The 16,384-nt window shown below is 60.2% G+C and overlaps 2 protein-coding genes across 4 annotated transcripts in view; one reads left to right on the plus strand and one right to left on the minus strand.

Moving 5' to 3' along the window:
- PRKCZ (protein kinase C zeta) overlaps positions 1–5,142 on the plus strand; it is a 117,852-nt gene extending 112,710 nt beyond the window's left edge. For all 3 annotated transcript variants that reach the window (XM_058552683.1, XM_058552682.1, XM_058552684.1), the window contains 2 exons: positions 4,424–4,539; positions 4,685–5,142. In XM_058552683.1, coding sequence (XP_058408666.1) covers positions 4,424–4,539; positions 4,685–4,772 — 204 coding nt within the window. In that variant the 3' untranslated portion in view covers positions 4,773–5,142. The remainder of the gene's footprint in view (positions 1–4,423; positions 4,540–4,684) is intronic.
- A 3,207-nt stretch (positions 5,143–8,349) lies between these two features.
- On the minus strand, positions 8,350–14,372 carry FAAP20 (FA core complex associated protein 20). The gene is given in 5 exon segments (XM_058552685.1): positions 8,350–8,639; positions 13,448–13,731; positions 13,820–13,927; positions 13,929–13,959; positions 14,303–14,372. Coding segments are annotated over 5 exon segments (558 nt in total). The 5' UTR covers positions 14,365–14,372; the 3' UTR covers positions 8,350–8,566.
- Between the last annotated feature and the right edge of the window lie 2,012 nt (positions 14,373–16,384).

Here is a 16,384-nt window from a genome sequence, read left to right on the forward strand (position 1 = left end):
GCCTGCGAGGCCCTGCACAGGACTCGCTGCCGACTGACCACCAGCTCCTGGTGTTTGCTCAGCACTGACAACAGCTCTGGGGGATTTTAGGAGGAAGTTTCCGTATTTTGTCCAGATTTCTTTAGTTGTCTTCAGCGGGAGGGTTGGTTGGATTACCACTGCCTCTGCCATTAGGAGAAGCAAAGTCGGCGGCATCATCTCAAATTGCAAGAAAACAGGACAGAAAGATGCTCGCCCACCACCCTCCCTGCTGTTGGAACGTGGAGCCACTGTAGGTGGTGTGGCTGCTGCCGACCAGTGCGCACACACGGAGGCGTGCAGTGGGGCGCAGCGAGGTGCCAGTGCGCGCACACGGAGGCGTGCAGTGGGGCGCAGCGAGGTGCCAGTGCGCACACACGGAGGCGTGCAGTGGGGCGCAGCGAGGTGCCAGTGCGCACACACGGAGGCGTGCAGTGGGGCGCAGCGAGGTGCCAGTGCGCACACACGGAGGCGTGCAGTGGGGCGCAGCGAGGTGCCAGTGCGCGCACACGGAGGCGTGCAGTGGGGCGCAGCGAGGTGCCTGGGCGCACACACGGAGGCGTGCAGTGGGGCGCAGCGAGGTGCCTGGGCGCACACACGGAGGCGTGCAGTGGGGCGCAGCGAGGTGCCAGTGCGCGCACACGGAGGCGTGCAGTGGGGCGCAGCGAGGTGCCAGTGCGCACACACGGAGGCGTGCAGTGGGGCGCAGCGAGGTGCCTGGGCGCACACGGAGGCGTGCAGTGGGGCGCAGCGAGGTGCCTGGGCGCACACACGGAGGCGTGCAGTGGGGCGCAGCGAGGTGCCTGGGCGGCGATGCGGGGCAGGGCGGGCCCAGGGCTGCCTCCAGCTTCAGAAGGTGTGTGGCGGCTCCCCACCCTTCCGCCCCGCCTTCCTCAGCCTCCTCTTGGTGTTTGCTTTGAATTGTGTTTGAAAGTTTGCGCATTTTTAACAGCTGTGTGCAGGCGTGACGCACGAGCCATCCACTCCCCCATTTAAAGTCCGCAATTCAGTGGTTTTAATGCATTCACAGAGTTTGCAACCATCACCACAATCAACTGGAGAACAGCTTCGTCACCCCCAAGGAAACCCCGTCCCCATGAGCAGCCACTCATTCCTCCTCGCCCCCCAACCACTGATCTGCTTTCTGCCCGTGGGTTTCCCCGTTCTGGGCAGCTCACGTAAATGGAATCGGACGCTGTGTGGCCTCTTGTGTCTGGCTGCTTTCACGTAGCATCATGTTTTCAAGGTTCATCGTGTCGTAGCATGTGTCCGACCTTCATGCCTTTCTGTGGCTAAGTGACGTCCGTTGTGCGGATCCACCACAGTCTGCTCATCCACTCGTTGTCAATGGACGGGGGGTTGTTTCCCCTCTGGCTGTCATGAGCAGTGACGCGCGTCCACGTTTCTGTGTGGATGCTATTTTCTTTGCTCTCGGGCAGACGCTTAGGAGTGGAATCGCAGATCAGGTGGTGACCGTTTAAGCTCTTGAGGGGCTGCCCAATGGTTTCCCCCAGCGGCTGTGCCCAGTCCCTTTGAGGGCCCACGGCTGCTCTCCGCTGCCCAGAGCCCCCAGTCCTCCATGTGCAGGGGACGCGGCTTCAGAACTGCCCCTGGGTGGGCACCTTCTGTCATAGGAGCATGGGGCCCCCTTGGCCCGCAGGGCTTGTGGGTGCGCGTTCAGGATGCTTCCTTCACTGTGGTGTTTCCAGAGCCGTGAGGAAGGTGGTTGAGACCAGAGGGGGTGGGAGGTGTGGGGATTTGGTGCTGCATGTCCCCCGTCTCTGAGCGTAGACCTGGACGGGGTCACAATTCCAGACCCACTCCCCAGTTCCCTGCTTCTCTCCTGCTGACTCGGACTGCTCTTCTCGGGGAGGTTGCTTGGCGTCCCCCTGCAGGTGGGGCCAGCGAGCATACACCTCCTCAGACCTCGAGGGCGTGGGCACCTCTGGGTCTCGAGGTTTGGGCTGCAGACACTGTGACCAGGCTTCCGTGGGGTTGACAGGCAACACAGCGAGGTCGTCTGTTGTCAGTTTGGAGGGAGAGGGGACCCCGATCACAGCAGCATCGGATACTGAAATGTGCCTCGTGTGGATTTGTGGCCCTGGGCTCGGTGCCTCCTGCAGGTGTCGGGTGACTGCGAGAGAGCCCCACAGAAACCCGTGCAACCCGCGCCTCTGAGCCACTTGCAGGTCCAGTGTTCCTGCCAAGCTGCGCGGCCCGGAGGCCCCTGGACCCGATCATTTGTGGGCGGGGTTCCTGGGAACGGAGGTGGGCGAGAAGTTCGTGGCAGGGAACGGCCGCTGAGGGCGAACCTGGCCATCTGCCCGCACGAGAGCCATGCTGTCCTCTGGCTGCAGAGTGGCTGTTCTGATGTCCCCCAACCCGGGGCCGCCCTCTGTCCTCCACGCTGTGGTGGCAGAGGTGACTGTGGCCGTGCGGACAGTGATCCGCTCCCCATCAGTGCCGTGAACTAGCTCCCCAATGTTTCCACTTGGCCATCTAGTGTGACCAAACCAGACACCGGGGTGCACCGTGTCACACTGACTCCACTGCCCCTCCCACCCCAGCACACAGTGCCAGCTGACCCCTCGCTCAGGCCGCAGACCCTGCAGTCATCCTTGACCCCATTCTGCCTCTCCAGCCAGTCCTCGGGGACTCACTCTCCAAGGTCTGGGCCTTCTCCCCACGCCTACTGCTGCCATCTTGGTCTGAGCTACCCACATCTTGGCCAGTCAGTCCCCTGCTCCCTGCCTGGCCCCTGCCAGCAGCGGTCTCTTCTATGCAGGGACCCCCTGCCCCCTCCACTCAGGCTTCACTGAGCCCCTCGAGGGTCCCCGACATGTCGGCTCCTGCCTCAGGGCCTTTGCAAGGCTGTGCTCCACCCCCTCACCTCCTTCAGGCCATCACATCAGAACTGGGGCCCCCTGGCCCTCACAGCCGACTCCTCCCCTGCCTCCTTCCAGCATCCTCTCCAGTCACACGGAGCATGGCTAAGCGGTGGCCTGCACAGGAACGTTGCTTCAGGGCGGCACCATCCCTGTTCACTGCTTTAGACTGAGGAAGGAGGAGGTGACGTGCACGTGGGACACTCTGAGGAAAGCTGAGGCAGCCTCAGACTCTCAGAGCCCAGGATGGGGCCCGGGGCTGGCGGGTGGGCTTGGAGGACCCCAGCGAGCACCCAGCGTGCTGCCGGGTCTCTTCTGACTCTTGCCATTTAACCTTTTTAAAGGAGCCCAAGACCTAAGGCAGGGGATGGTTCAAGAAATGCCCCCTTTTCCACTTTTTAATCAGAAAGTATTTCATACTGACAAAGGAATATAGATAACTGTATATGAAATGTACTGAATGACGGGAACGCCTGTGTCCCCATAACGCTGCCCAGTGTGGCCTGTCCCGCCATCACCTGGGGCCCTGCCTGTTCGCAGCGGCCTGTCCCAAAAGGCCTAGGTGATCTGTTGCATGAGTGGAGCCGCTCCCAGCCCTGAGGGCTGAGGGGTCCTGCTGGAGGGCTGGCGCCCCCCTGGGCTCCGTGTGGCCATGTGGGAGGGAGCGGACTCGACATGACAGCTCCAGGAGGCAGGGGCTGGTGTCTCTTGCTTACGGCTCCATCACAGCTCTTAGGGACGTGCCTGGCCCAGCACAGGTGCGCAGCACACACCTGCTGAGCGCATGAGGAAGTGAGCGTGTAACTGTGCGTGTGAGTGTGCGTGTGACTGAGCGGTCCCTCACTGTGTGACCCATGTGCAACGGAGCACTGAGTGGCTCCTGCTCCGGGCACTCGACTCGCCGCCCTCTCAGGCCACGAGTGTGAGGCCAGGCCCTGTGAAGGGCGAGTCAGAAGCCACAGTCAGGGTCCTGAGAAGTCTGTCTCCCGCCTGAGGATGTTTCACCTTTGGGCATCCCCTCAGGGTTAGAAATAGAAACGGTCAATTACGGCTTTATTGGGTGGGGGGCTCCGGTGGGACAGGGACTTGCTGAGTGCCAGCGGGGGTAGGGGTGTTTCTGTCAAGTCCCAGCTCCATTACGATCAGGGTTCCAAGATGTAAGAAAGAAAGGAAACTCTCAAAACCCGCTTCATTTGGTTGAAGTGGCGGGGCTGCTGGGGCGCAGACCCCGGGACGGCGTGGGGCTCCTGCACGGGCGGTTGGGCCTCGTGCTCAGTCCCAGGTACAGGGCCTGCACGGCCTGCAGGGCCAACCTTTTTCAGCTCAAGTAGGTTTTTTCTAACTTTAGATAGTATCTGTTAGACTTTGTGTTTCAAGGGAGAAAAACAATTGGCATTCGAATATGAGGCACACTTAAATGCTCAATTTCTTCCTGTTCCGTTCTGTGATTAAGTACGTGCAAAATAGTCCGGTAGAGACGATGCCCATCACTGACCTGACTTCTCGTCTTGTCTTCCAAGTTGGAGAAGAAGCAGGCTCTCCCGCCGTTCCAGCCGCAGATAACCGATGACTACGGGCTGGACAACTTCGACACGCAGTTCACCAGCGAGCCCGTGCAGCTGACCCCCGATGACGAGTAAGACCTGCCGGGGAGGGCGGGGGGTCAGGATGCCGTCCTGCTGCCAGAGGGGCGTCTGTCCATCGTCTGCGGTGGGTTTGGTGGGGGGAGGCTTACGCGAGGGCCGACCCAGCAGCCATGCTCTCTCTGCCCGTGCGCACAGGGACGTCATCAAGAGGATCGACCAGTCCGAGTTTGAAGGTTTTGAGTACATCAACCCATTACTGCTGTCTACCGAGGAGTCCGTGTGAGGCCGTCGTCTGTGTCGTGGACACGTCTGTGAATGACCCCTAACTCTATCCTTAACCACAGCGTATGCATGCCAGGCTGGGCGCAAGGCTCTGAGGGCCGCCAGGGAGGGACGCTGGCCGCTGAGACCACAGAGGGAGGCGTCCGGGGCGCTTCTCGGAGCAGAACGGTCTCACGTCTGGGCCCGCGGCCGGCGCCGTGCCAGAGGAATTTGCTTCTCATGCCTGCATCGCGGAGGACCCACGGTGACCGTGTCTGAGGAAGAAACTATCCCACAATTTCGAAGGTGCACACTTTCCACAGAAACAGAACTGACCTGCTCCACCAGGAGAGTCAGCCTGTAATGTCCTGAGGAATAAAATGTCCCGATGATGTTGAAGCTTCCCTTTGATGCCTTTTTTCCGTGTGTGGCACCTGCCCATCGGCACAGGCACCACCACACGTGAGGAGTGGGCGGTGCTGCGTGTGCAGAGTGTAGGCTGGGGACGGGAGACGGAGTGCCTGCAGGGATACACTGCAGTGGAGAATGTTTACAAATCGGAACGTTTTCTAAATCCCGGTAAGCTCCTGTTGTCGACATTCAACGAGGATTTTCATAGCAAACATGTGAGTAGCCACCGCAGTCTGACGCTGAAGCCGCACCTCGCCCCGACGGGTGCCGCCGGTCCTGGCCGTGCACCGCGCTGCCGTGAGGAAAACGGAGTCATGGGGATTCTCAAACGTGGCTCGCCAGCGCACCAGTAGACCAAAAAAGAAAATTCAAAACTAAATCTGCACAAAATATATTTCTGAAAACACTAAGCAGTGCCTACATGATGTTTTCTGTTATCTATTAGATTTTTGGAAAATATTTTTATCAGTAATTACAACGCTCAGAATTAGAAAATCTAGAGAGAGAGATGTGTGATGGGCCCGAGCCTTAAAGTTAATAAATCTAGAAGCCCACAGACATCCTGCATCTTCCTGACACAGCACAGCTCCTACTTCCGATAATCTGCTAGGTGGCACATGTCAGTTGGTCACCCCCCTTCTTAGGTGAAGGGACAGCTTGAAAAGCCAAACTGAAGGTTTTCTACAAAGAGGAGAACTATCTGGGTCTTTTTAGGTCCGTAACACGTTAGCTGTGGCGGGAGCCGGGGCAGAGCATGGGAGGGGTTCCCCGAGCATCCCTCGGGAGTGCATGTCTACTTCCCCACCACCCTCGGGGCGCTGTGATGGGCCAGGCTCGCTCCTCCCCCGTGTGGCTGGCGGTCTGGGGCAGGAGGTTATGGTAAGAGGAGTGGAAACGAAGCAGCTGCCGCAGGCCTGGCCCCTGCTTCGCTGTAACTCAGCAGACAAGCTCGGCCTCCCGCCTCCCAGCGGTCACAGTGGGTTTCTCAGGGCACGGCGCCGTGTTGGTGTCCACCAGGCCCCAAATGCAGCCCTGTCCCCGGGCCACCCAAGGCCTCTGGACCCCCCACCCCAAGCTTGGCCCCTGGGTGGCAGAGCAGCTTTTATGGAACATGGAGACTTGTCCTAACCAGCCCCCATTGTAACGGGGAAGACTTGCTCTCAAGACCGAAACTAGAGACCACAGAGCCGAGTCCAGAGCTGACTTCGGGGTCGCTCAGGCATGTCACAGCCCAGTGTGATGTCCAGCAGCAGAGCCCTGGTCTGAGGGCTGTGTGGTCACTCATGACTGGTGGGCAGAGCACTGGGATAAGCAAACATTGCCTGGGGAGGGAGAGACCCCCAGGGTGTGCAGGAAGGGGTAGCAGACAGCCTCCGAGAGCCCCCCTTTCTCCTGGCGGGGGTCACTGCTGTGCTGGGCACAGTGACATCTTGGCTCAGGCAGCACAGGGGGCCACACTTTGTTCAGATTTAAAGCGTTTGTTTCAATTTTGCCAAATAGCGTCCCGGTTGCTTGTGTACAAAATGTGAATGTGTGCTGTGCTGGTGGTGAGGGGCAGATTCTCATATCCAGCCATTTGCTTTGTCAATTAAAGAAGGTGCAGGATGTGTTGAAGTCGGGTTTGGAAACAGAAATCCCAACATTTGCAGACGGCTCTGGTCACGATGGGGTGTGTCCTTTTGATGTAGTTCATGGAAACTGGTGACATGGCAATTGTGAAGTGGTCAGTACGTCCGTGTGGTCTTGTACAATGACTGAGCGGAGCCTGTCACCTTCTGTGGACGAGTCTCACCCTCAACTGACAAGGTCGCTCATATTCTCGCACATCTATTAAAGACTTTAATGAAAATGCTTGCCATTGTTATTTTCGTTAAAAGTAGGTGTTTCCAGGAAGCAGAGGTTTTTGAAGCCATTTTTTAAAAATAGATTTAATTATCTGGAGAAGTTTTTGGTTCACAGCAAAACTGAGAGGAAGGTATGGCGAATTCTCATGTGCCCGCCGCCCCCCCAGGCAGCGCCTCCCCCAATGTCCACACCCCGCAGAGGGCACTTTCGTCATAACTGACAAACCAGCACAGACACGTTGTCGTCACCCCGAGTCCACATCTACATTCTGGTGTTGGACATTCTACAGGTTTGGACAAAATGCGTGATGACGTGGCCACCATCACAGATCCTACAGACTAGTTCCACTGCCCTAAGGTTCTCCGTGCTCCCCTCCTTGTCCCTCCCTCCTCCCACCCCTGGTCTTTCCACTGTCTCCGTAGTTCAGCCTTTTCCGGAATCTCTCGTTGTTGGAATCACACAGGATGCAGCCTTTTCCGACGGGGGTCTTGCACGTAAGTCATTTGCATTTAAGGTCCCTCCGTGTCTTCCCAGGACTTGTGTGAAGGAAAGCATCGACCTCTGGAAGTTAATCTTGGGTTTTCGCGTTGTGTCCCCTCCCCGCCCAGTGCCCTGCGGCCGCCGTGGCTGTGGGGGAGACAGGGGATCAAGTATGAGTCGGCACCAAAGTCTGGCTCTTCTAGAATCTGGGGCCGACCAGCACTGGAAGGAAGACTGCCTACAGACGCCCTTTCCCCCACCTTCCACTCCCACTGGAAGCCTGAGCAAAATGTGGCTGACTCAGAATGTTTTGGCGCTGGCGCTGGCCCGTTCCCTCCCCTTAAATTCCCTGTTTGAGGAGAAGCTGCTCTAACCCTCGTGCCTGTCGACGACGAAGTGCCAGGGCACCAAGGACAGGATCTTCACCTCTGGTTGTAATCGCGGCCACATAATGAACAAGTTCATTTGGGGAATTAAAACAGCCGTGAAACGCGAGATGTCAGTACAGTTAGGAACATGCCCTATCCTGAGCCAGTTCACGTGTCCGTAGACGGGGCCGACGGAGGTACGGACACCCAGGGTCTGCTTACCCGCCTGGGACTGGGTACGTCTGCCAAGCGGCTCTGTCCATTTTCTGCCTGCAGTAAGGCGCTCTGCTTAGCGTGAGCCAGAAAAGAAAGAGGATCCAATGTTTCAGTCTCAACGCAGAGAGAGACACAAGCAGTCCACAGATATATTTTTTTTATATATATATAATTTTATCTATTTATATTTCCCCCAAAGCCCCCGTAGATAGTTGTATGTCATAGTTGCACATCCTTCTAGTTGCTGTTATATGGGACGTGGCCTCAGCATGGCCGGAGAAGCGGTGCGTCGGTGCGCGGCCGGGAGCCAAACCCAGGCCACCAGCAGCGGAGCGTGCGCACTTCACCACTAAGCCCCGGGGCCGGCCCCACATACATTTTTAATATGACGTAGAGTAGAGAGGAAGTGGTTCCAGCAGGTGCAGCAAGAGCGGGGCTCCTGCGCGGGCCGGGTTCCAGGGGAAGACAAGGACGCCACACTGCACAGACGGGCAGCTCACCACACCACATCTTCTGCGCTTTCCGCTAAGCACTGAGCAAGGTGGCTGTCGACGTCCAGCTGGGCCAGCCTGCGAGGGAGAGGAGAGGTGGTCACTCACACAGAGGGACACGCTGACCTCGTGCAAGGGCAGCCCTGGCCAGAGCACGTCGCCCACCTTCACACCCTCCCCAGCAGGTGCTCACAACTGCACCAAAGACTGGTGGAAGGAGGCCCACGACGGTCTCTACAGCTGGTCGGAAACAAGGGCAGGGTCCAGGAGGAGGGGGCCGCACCAACCAGAAAAGGCCTTTCCAAACCCTGTTCCTGGGGTCAAAGGTTCTCAGTGCGCCCTGGACTCACAGCCTCCAGAGCACCTGTCAGACGCGTGTTCTCAGGCTCCTGCGTCTGAGGCTGGAGGGGCACCCTGTGTCTGAACGAGCCCCACAGGGGACTCTGGCGCCCACTCATCTTGAGACTCTCGGGGTGCCCAGTGAACTAATGGAGACTGAAAGCCAGCCCCGAAAGCCCAGCTGCCCGCCAAGGGAATGAGCAGAACGGGCCGGCCTGACAGCGGCAGCGGGTCTCTTGCCGGTCTCACGGTCAAGGGCGGGTCCTTCCTCACGCCCCCGCCTGCCCGTGGCAGGAGCTCCATCTCTTCTTTTGGACAAACCCATCAGGTGTGTTTGCATCCACAAATGGCCAGGGCGTCCCCTCCTCTCTTAAAACCACCACCCCACTTGGCAACCCGGAGATGCACGAAGGTGGTGCCCCGGAAAGCAATCTCTTCATCTGCAAGAGGCAGGAAACAAGGGATGGAGGTGGGTGTGCAGTTCGCGTCCGAGAATCGTCTTGACATGGAGGCACGGGGATTCAGTCAACTCGGGCTGGCGACCCGCCTTCTGGAGGCTCCAAGGCCTGTAGGTGGGCCCCTAGGCATCCTGCGGGGTGTGGGAGGGGTCTGGATGCGCGTCACAGAGCAGGCCTCTCATCCCTGCCCTCCACTGACCCCGGCGAGGAGGGAAGGCCATCCCTGATGTGCTTGCGGCCCGTGGCCAGGCTCCTGGCCGACTCCCGGAGGGCGGCAGAGCAGCGGCGCCCAGCAGAGCTGCGGGGGCTGAGAGGCGGTTTCAGCCCGGACTCCTGCCAGATCCTGCCCGAGGCCAGATGGCTCCCTGTCGCATCGTGCCCTGCACACCGCTGCTGGGCACCGCGCCTCTTGCAGACTGGCCGAGGCCACGGCTGCAAGCAGTGAGGCTCCTGGTGTCCACCTGCCATCTGGGGCCTGCCCGTCAGCCGGCCTCCCCTCAGCTCCTGGGGCCTCCTGCTGTTGGCCAGGGCCAGGCCAGGGCCCTCCTGCAGCCCTTCTCACACCCCGGACAGGCCCTGCCTCCCTACGTCTCCCTAGGCTCAGCAGCCTGGGGGATGACCCCCTCCACACTGGGACTTGCGTGTCCCCTCAGCCTCTGCCCTCAGACCAGGTGAGTGCAGGGAGCATCACCGACCCTCGGGGTCTGCTCTGCTCCAGCAGCCCGAGGCCACTCCCTCCTGTGGCTCCCATGCCCATCCGGGTGTCACAGCGGCTGGGGGCCCCACCTGCACCTTACAGAGCAGGACACACCTCACTAGTCTTGCCCCGCCAGCCTTCCCCATCAGGTTATCTGGGTCCCTTCCAGCAGCTGGGCGGAGAGGCTGCCCCAGGCCCACTCGGGCTTATAAAATACCACAAGTCCTGCAGGGCCCTCTGAGACGCCCCGTGGGTCACGGCCTCTGAGGTAGTTTGGACACCCTGCCAGCCAGCCCAGATGGCCTCTCCCTACCCTCAGAGACCTCCCAAGACGTGGCCTATCCTCCGCCCACCTCCGGCCGTCCTGGCAACCAGCCGAGTTCACTGGCCAGAAACGAAAGGCCCTTCCCTAGACCACAGAGTCACAGCCCTGAGCCCAGAATGACCTCCTTTCACTGCAAAGCGTGGGGAGCCAAGGGCTGAGGTCTACGGCCACAACAGGCCAGCCTCTCACCCAACCTAACCCCACAGCCAGCTCCAGCTGCCCCCAGGAAGCTGTGCTGGTGCTGGTGGCCTTCAGCTGCTTCTCAGGTTTGCAGGCCTCGGCCAGTGCATTCTGAAGTCCCTGGGGGCCACTCAGCCTGTCCTCGGAACCAGCCCCTCCAGAGGCTTTCTCCAAGGCTGCCAGAAGATTCTAAGTTCTGGACCTAGGCCATCTTGTCCAAGGATTTCTAGGTGATATCTCTCAGGTCGGGGGCACCCCCTGGGACCCTGTCAGACCTCCGCACAATAAAAGATCTTCGTCTCGGCTGGATCGCACACTGTGCATCGCAGCCCTGCCTTGCAGACGTACTCACAACCCCATGTGTGGGCGGCTGCACAAGAGCGGGGCTCAGCCGAGACACGGCAGTGGCTTCTCAAGGCGGACAGGGCACAGAGCAGGCTCGGCGCCCAGCAGGTGGAGGGGCCTTGGAGCCGTAGGATCCCAGCGACCGACCCCAGGTCTCAGCACACAGACGGGGACAACTCAGGTTCCGGTTTCTTCACGTCAACTGGCCCATGGGAGCCGATCTTCCCCACCACGTACATGCCTCACTGGCACCAGAAACACGGCATATCGGAAGACAGCAGCAAGGGGACCTAAGGGGACAGCGTTTCACACACGGCCCATTGAATCCAGCATGTAATTGTCCGTCACAGCAAAGAATAAAACGGTACTCTGAGTGACCCAGAGACCGCTAAGGCTTTGAGGAAGAGGGTGAGCTAGTCCTCCCGCACACACTCCCCGAGGCCCCACTCCGCCAGAACGCAGGCCATCAGCAGCCTCCCTCGGACCAGCCCCGCCCCTCCCGCTGGTCAGAAGGTGCTGCACTGCCGAAAAACTTCCTGAGAATCACTCAAAGCAAACGTTTTTCTAGGGACAATCACAAGACAATGTGACAGTTCTGTTACTGTGTCCAGCTGCTAAACGGGACCCCCCACGGCCAGCCTGTCTCTTTGCCCCAGGTCCCTGCTATCCGGGGCTCAGAGCATCCCACATGGTGTGGGACGTGTTGCCCACGACAGGGAACTTCTGTTGTCCCCTAGTCGTTGCTGCAGCCGAAGGCGTGTGTTCTGGCCCAGGAACTCTCTCTCCTTTATAATCAAGTGGAAGAACGTGCTAGAAGCATTCCAGACACGCTGAGACCTGGATCCAACTGCACTGACACCTACTTTGGAAAAATCAAGGCACTCTGCCAAGCCTCAATTTAACTGCTTAAAAAGCTCAAAACTGAAACTTTTTTTCCTCTCTAACGTCCCTGTCTTCAGGAGTCTTTTTATAGACTGTACAGAAACACAAGCAACCCAGGGACACTAGGCCCCCCGAGGACAGGGAGGAGGGCTGGGGCGTCCTGACAACATCAGAAATCTTCAGGGCTTCTGCCAAGAAAATGAATTTCCTTCCAGGGCTTCTGCCGGTATCTTCTGTCCCTGCGTTTCTTTTGATGGGTATGAATCAAGAAGACTTCACTATTTTAAAAAGCGTTCAGTGCTTTGTCAGAATTGGCAACGGAGCCAGTATTTGCAGTTTACAATAATCCCGAAACATCGGTATAGGCGAGAGGAGGGTACAGTGAGATGCTGGGTCTGGAAGTGTTTTGCAAGTTCTCTGGTGCTACTAGGAGAGCTGGGGTATCTGGCTGTGGGCCACTTCACCACCCCTCCTGCCAGGCCCGACTTGTACCCACTGGGGCTTCACCCACGCACACAGGCCCCACCTGGGGGCAGCCCCTGCCTCGCCCAAACCAGCCCAGTCTCATCTCCCTGTCCCACCCCGAGCTGGAACGGGCAGGGGGTGCTGGCGGGGTGCCATTAGGGCTCACCCCCAACACCAGGCTCTCAAAGGCTTGGTTCCAATAAAACATCAAAGATTGGAGGAGCCTACGTATTTGACTTTAGATGCGGATGTCACCTCTCGGAATAAGAAGTAGCGTCTAAAGATCCCTGTGCAGGTTTTGTGTTGTGTATTTTGATAACTGGTCTGATGGCTTTTTGTTTTTGGCATCAGCTGCTAATTCTGGAATCCATTCCCTTCACCCTCCAGGGCTGTTTTTGCTTCTGGAAGACCAGGGACATGCATGTAACTTAACCACACAGTTTCCCGACCACACAAAATCTGGAGCAGGTCCAGTTACCCAAACCTGGTATCCACTCACTTCATCTGACCAAGCTCCTTCCGCCATCTGCACCCTCATGACCCTCACGACCTCCACACCTGTGTCCTTGGTGTGTGACATACGGCCCACAAGCTGGGTGGTTTGGATTCAACTTCTTAACAAAATTGGATTCCATCCCCCTTAGTTACTTACTTATACTTAAACATATAAAGATATGTATTGGGTTTTTAAAAAAAACCAAAAGCATCTCTGGACACAAATACAAAGTCTTCATTGTTAACACCTCCAACCACCACTGGGAAGGCACTCGTGAGGCCGCTGAAACAGGAAACTGCTCCCCGACCCACAGACTGGCTTGGCCCTGGAGGTGTCTCAGCCTGCAGATGTGGTCACCACCAGGTTCCCGACCTTGACCTCGGGTGGACTGGGTGGAGCCGGACGACAGGCTCCCTGCCTTCCTGCTATGGAGTCCCAAAGCCTGGCAGGGAGACTGCAGCCAGTCCGCAGAGCCCCAGACAGTGGACCAGCAGATGGAGCCCCAACCTATAGCCATGCGTCCTCTGGCTAATTGGCACAGAGGTTGCCAACCTGATGCATAAAATATTACTTTAAAAGGCAGAAGCTGAGCTCAGGCATCTCTTAGCCTCCTAAAAATGGCTGGGGTTTCCAAACAGGGCTGGGGTCACCGGGCTGTGGCAGCAGAGGGAGGAGAAGCCCAGCGCTGCGCGCACTCACCCAGGGCCGAAATCCGCCTGGCACATGGGGCAGCTTCGCAGGGTCAGCGCGCCCTCCACCGACGGCTGCTCCTCGGCGCTGGGGGTCCCGCGGGGCTCGGGCGCGGGGCGTCCTTGCGGGGACCGGGCAGGGGAGCCCAGGCGCCCCCCGGCCCGGCGGAGCACCCGGTAAGAGCGGCCCCGGCCTCGCCCGGGGGCCGGCGGGAAGGGCGTCCAGGAAAAGGTCTCAGGTCCGACGGTGAAGACCTCGGGGGACGTGGTGCGCTCAGGGCCGCGCCCGGACTCCTACAAAACGGAGTCGTTGGGCGGGGTCATCGGCGCCCCGGCCCAGAGACACCCCCCTCAGGCACCCCGTCGGTCCGGGTGCACGCACCTGGCCAGGGAAAGCGGGCAGCGGCGGCGGCTCGCCGTCCATGTCCAGATCCTCGCTGGCCGCGCGCAGGAGCTCCGCCCACAGCCGCGCACACTCGCCACCGCCCCCCCTCGAGGGACCCGGGGCGGGCGATGGGGGGCCTAGGGGGTACGGCGGGGGGCACTCAGGGGGGCGGCACTCGGCTTGGGGGCTACTCAGCGTGGGGGCACAGAGCAGCGAGGAGTAGTGGCTGGGCGGCGCGGGAGAGCACTCAGAAAAGGGGGCACTCAGTGAAGGGGGTCCTCAGCGCGAGGGCATTCATGCGGGGAAGGGGTCTCAGGGGGGAAGGGGTTGGAGGAGCGAGGGAGGGCGGGCGGAGCGGGACCGAGGCGGGTTCCGGGAAGCACGAGGAGATGTGACACCGGCCACAGCTCGGCTGGAGGACCTGGGCCCCCTCCCGCTCCCCCATTCCTCCCCCCGTCAGCCCCCCACCCCCAGCCTCACCCGCCCCCCGAACATGGCCTCCGACGGCTCAGCCTCAGCCGCGGCCTCCGCGCCTCCTCCATGCGCCGTGAGCGCGCGCGTCCGGCGGAAGTGAGCGGCTTGCGCGCCCGGACCCCGCCCCGCCCCTGCCCTGGACCCCCAATCCTCGCCGCGGACCCAGATACCGCCCCGCCCCCGACCCCGGATCCTTGCGCAGGCTCTCGACCCCCGGCCCAGTGGGGGACTTGCTTCCGCCCCCGCTCCCGCCCCGCCCCGCCCCGCCCCGGACTCCGGCTCGGACGCGGACCCCGCCGCCGCCCTGGACACGGACTCGCTAACCTTGCCCTAGACCCCGACCCCCACCCCAACCTAACCGTGACACACCCCTGACCTGTGCGCTGGGGGCCTGCTCCCCAGGCCATGCAGCGACCTCCGCTTTGTGACACTATCAGAGAGGAAGGTATCCTGAACCCAACCTTTGTGGAGACTGAGGCCAGACGACCTTTCTCCACCACAGAGGTGGGACTGAGGTGGGACTGAGGTGGGGGAGGCCGACTGGCCCTGAAGGAGCCATTTCCAGCTGAGGAGGGGTAGGGGGAGGCCCCCCCCCCCAGCCCAGCCCAGCCCACAGCTGTCACCCCCGCAGGCAAGCTGGAGTCTGCAGAGGCCTCCGAAGTCACACTAGGGGATCCCTGCTTGTCTCTCCAGGGCGTAGGTCCCCCCTCAGTTAAAGCCCACCCACCTGGCTGCCAGGCCTGCTCTGGCTCAGCCTTCTCCCACTGCCTGGGACAGCTCTGAGCCTTGGTTTCCAGCTCTATGGACAGGGCTGTCCTCCGCGGAAAGATCTCTGTTTACTCACCAAAGAGAGGAGCTTGGTTTTCTTAATTAAGAGGAAAAGTGAGGCAACAAAGTCTAGGTGGCCAGCGAGGGTCTGGGGTCCTGGGCGGGGGGTTGGGGCCTCGGGTGGAGGGCCTGTGAGGGGCTTCCCTGATACCCGGGTCGCTCCCACTGAGTGACCATGCGATCCACCACTTGGTGGCAGCAGATGCCCAGGCACCCTCGGCCACTACTGTCCCTGTGCCTGTCCTGACTGGGCTTGCACCAGTGCCCTGTGGGCCCGGAGGTGGACCCCTGGGGTGACTCCCCCTTACCAGGGCTGGGGCGTACAGGGGGCTGGGTGGCAGGCAGCTCCTCTCCACGGACCACAGGCAGACGTCACTCGGGCTGCTGGGACTCCTTGGCTCTCCCCACCCTAGCTGCTTTGGGCCTCTGCTCTGTACCCCCTTCCAAGGGGCTCCCACAGCCCTGTTCCGGTCTCCTCACCTTGGCCCCTCTTCACGTCACAATCCTGTCCTCCTCCCAGCCCCAGTGCTGGGCACGCCTCTTGTAGCACACTGCAGCGCCAGGCCCCCCATCCCTGAGTCAAGGCCAGCCAGATGACCAGTCGTCCTCCTGTGGCATTGAGGTCATCCTTCATCCAGCTGCCAGTGCAGACCCCCAGAGCAGGGCCGGGTTCATTCACCAGACATTCCCTGAGACCCGACCTGTGCCGGGGACCTCTCTAGATGCCGGAGACCCGACCTGTGCCGGGGACCTCTCTAGACGCCGGAGACCCGACCTGTGCCGGGGACCTCTCTAGATGCTGGAGATAGAGTCCTCACCCCCAGAGCCTGCCAACTGCTGGAAAACAGACTCCACTTGCATGAACACACGGAGCTACTGTAGCAGAGGGGCTCGGGGGCCCCTGGAGGAGGTGACCTGTGGCTGGCCTGCTCCCAGGTGAGAGAAGCCCAGGTGAGGAGCTCCCAGGTCTGGCACATTGCAGATGCCAGCTGACCGAGGACTCTCAAATAGCTTGTGTCTGGGGTTCCTAGACACGGGCCCGGCTGGCCCTGGCTTCAGCCTCTGCTGCTTCAGAGGCTTTCTTGGAAGTGTCACCACACTTCTGCAAGCCAGCCGTGGGGACTTCCAGGAGGAATGGCGCCAGGCAGAGGCAGTGGGAGGCCCCCGCCAGGCCTCAGACAGTCAGGGTGTGCCCAGCACTCAGGCCATGCTGAGAAGCTACGTGGGGATGTCTGTGTGAGCAGCTGCTGCTCCTGATCA

Source organism: Diceros bicornis, chromosome 13 (genome assembly GCF_020826845.1).
Source record: "Diceros bicornis minor isolate mBicDic1 chromosome 13, mDicBic1.mat.cur, whole genome shotgun sequence".
Taxonomy (NCBI): Eukaryota; Metazoa; Chordata; class Mammalia; order Perissodactyla; family Rhinocerotidae; genus Diceros; species Diceros bicornis.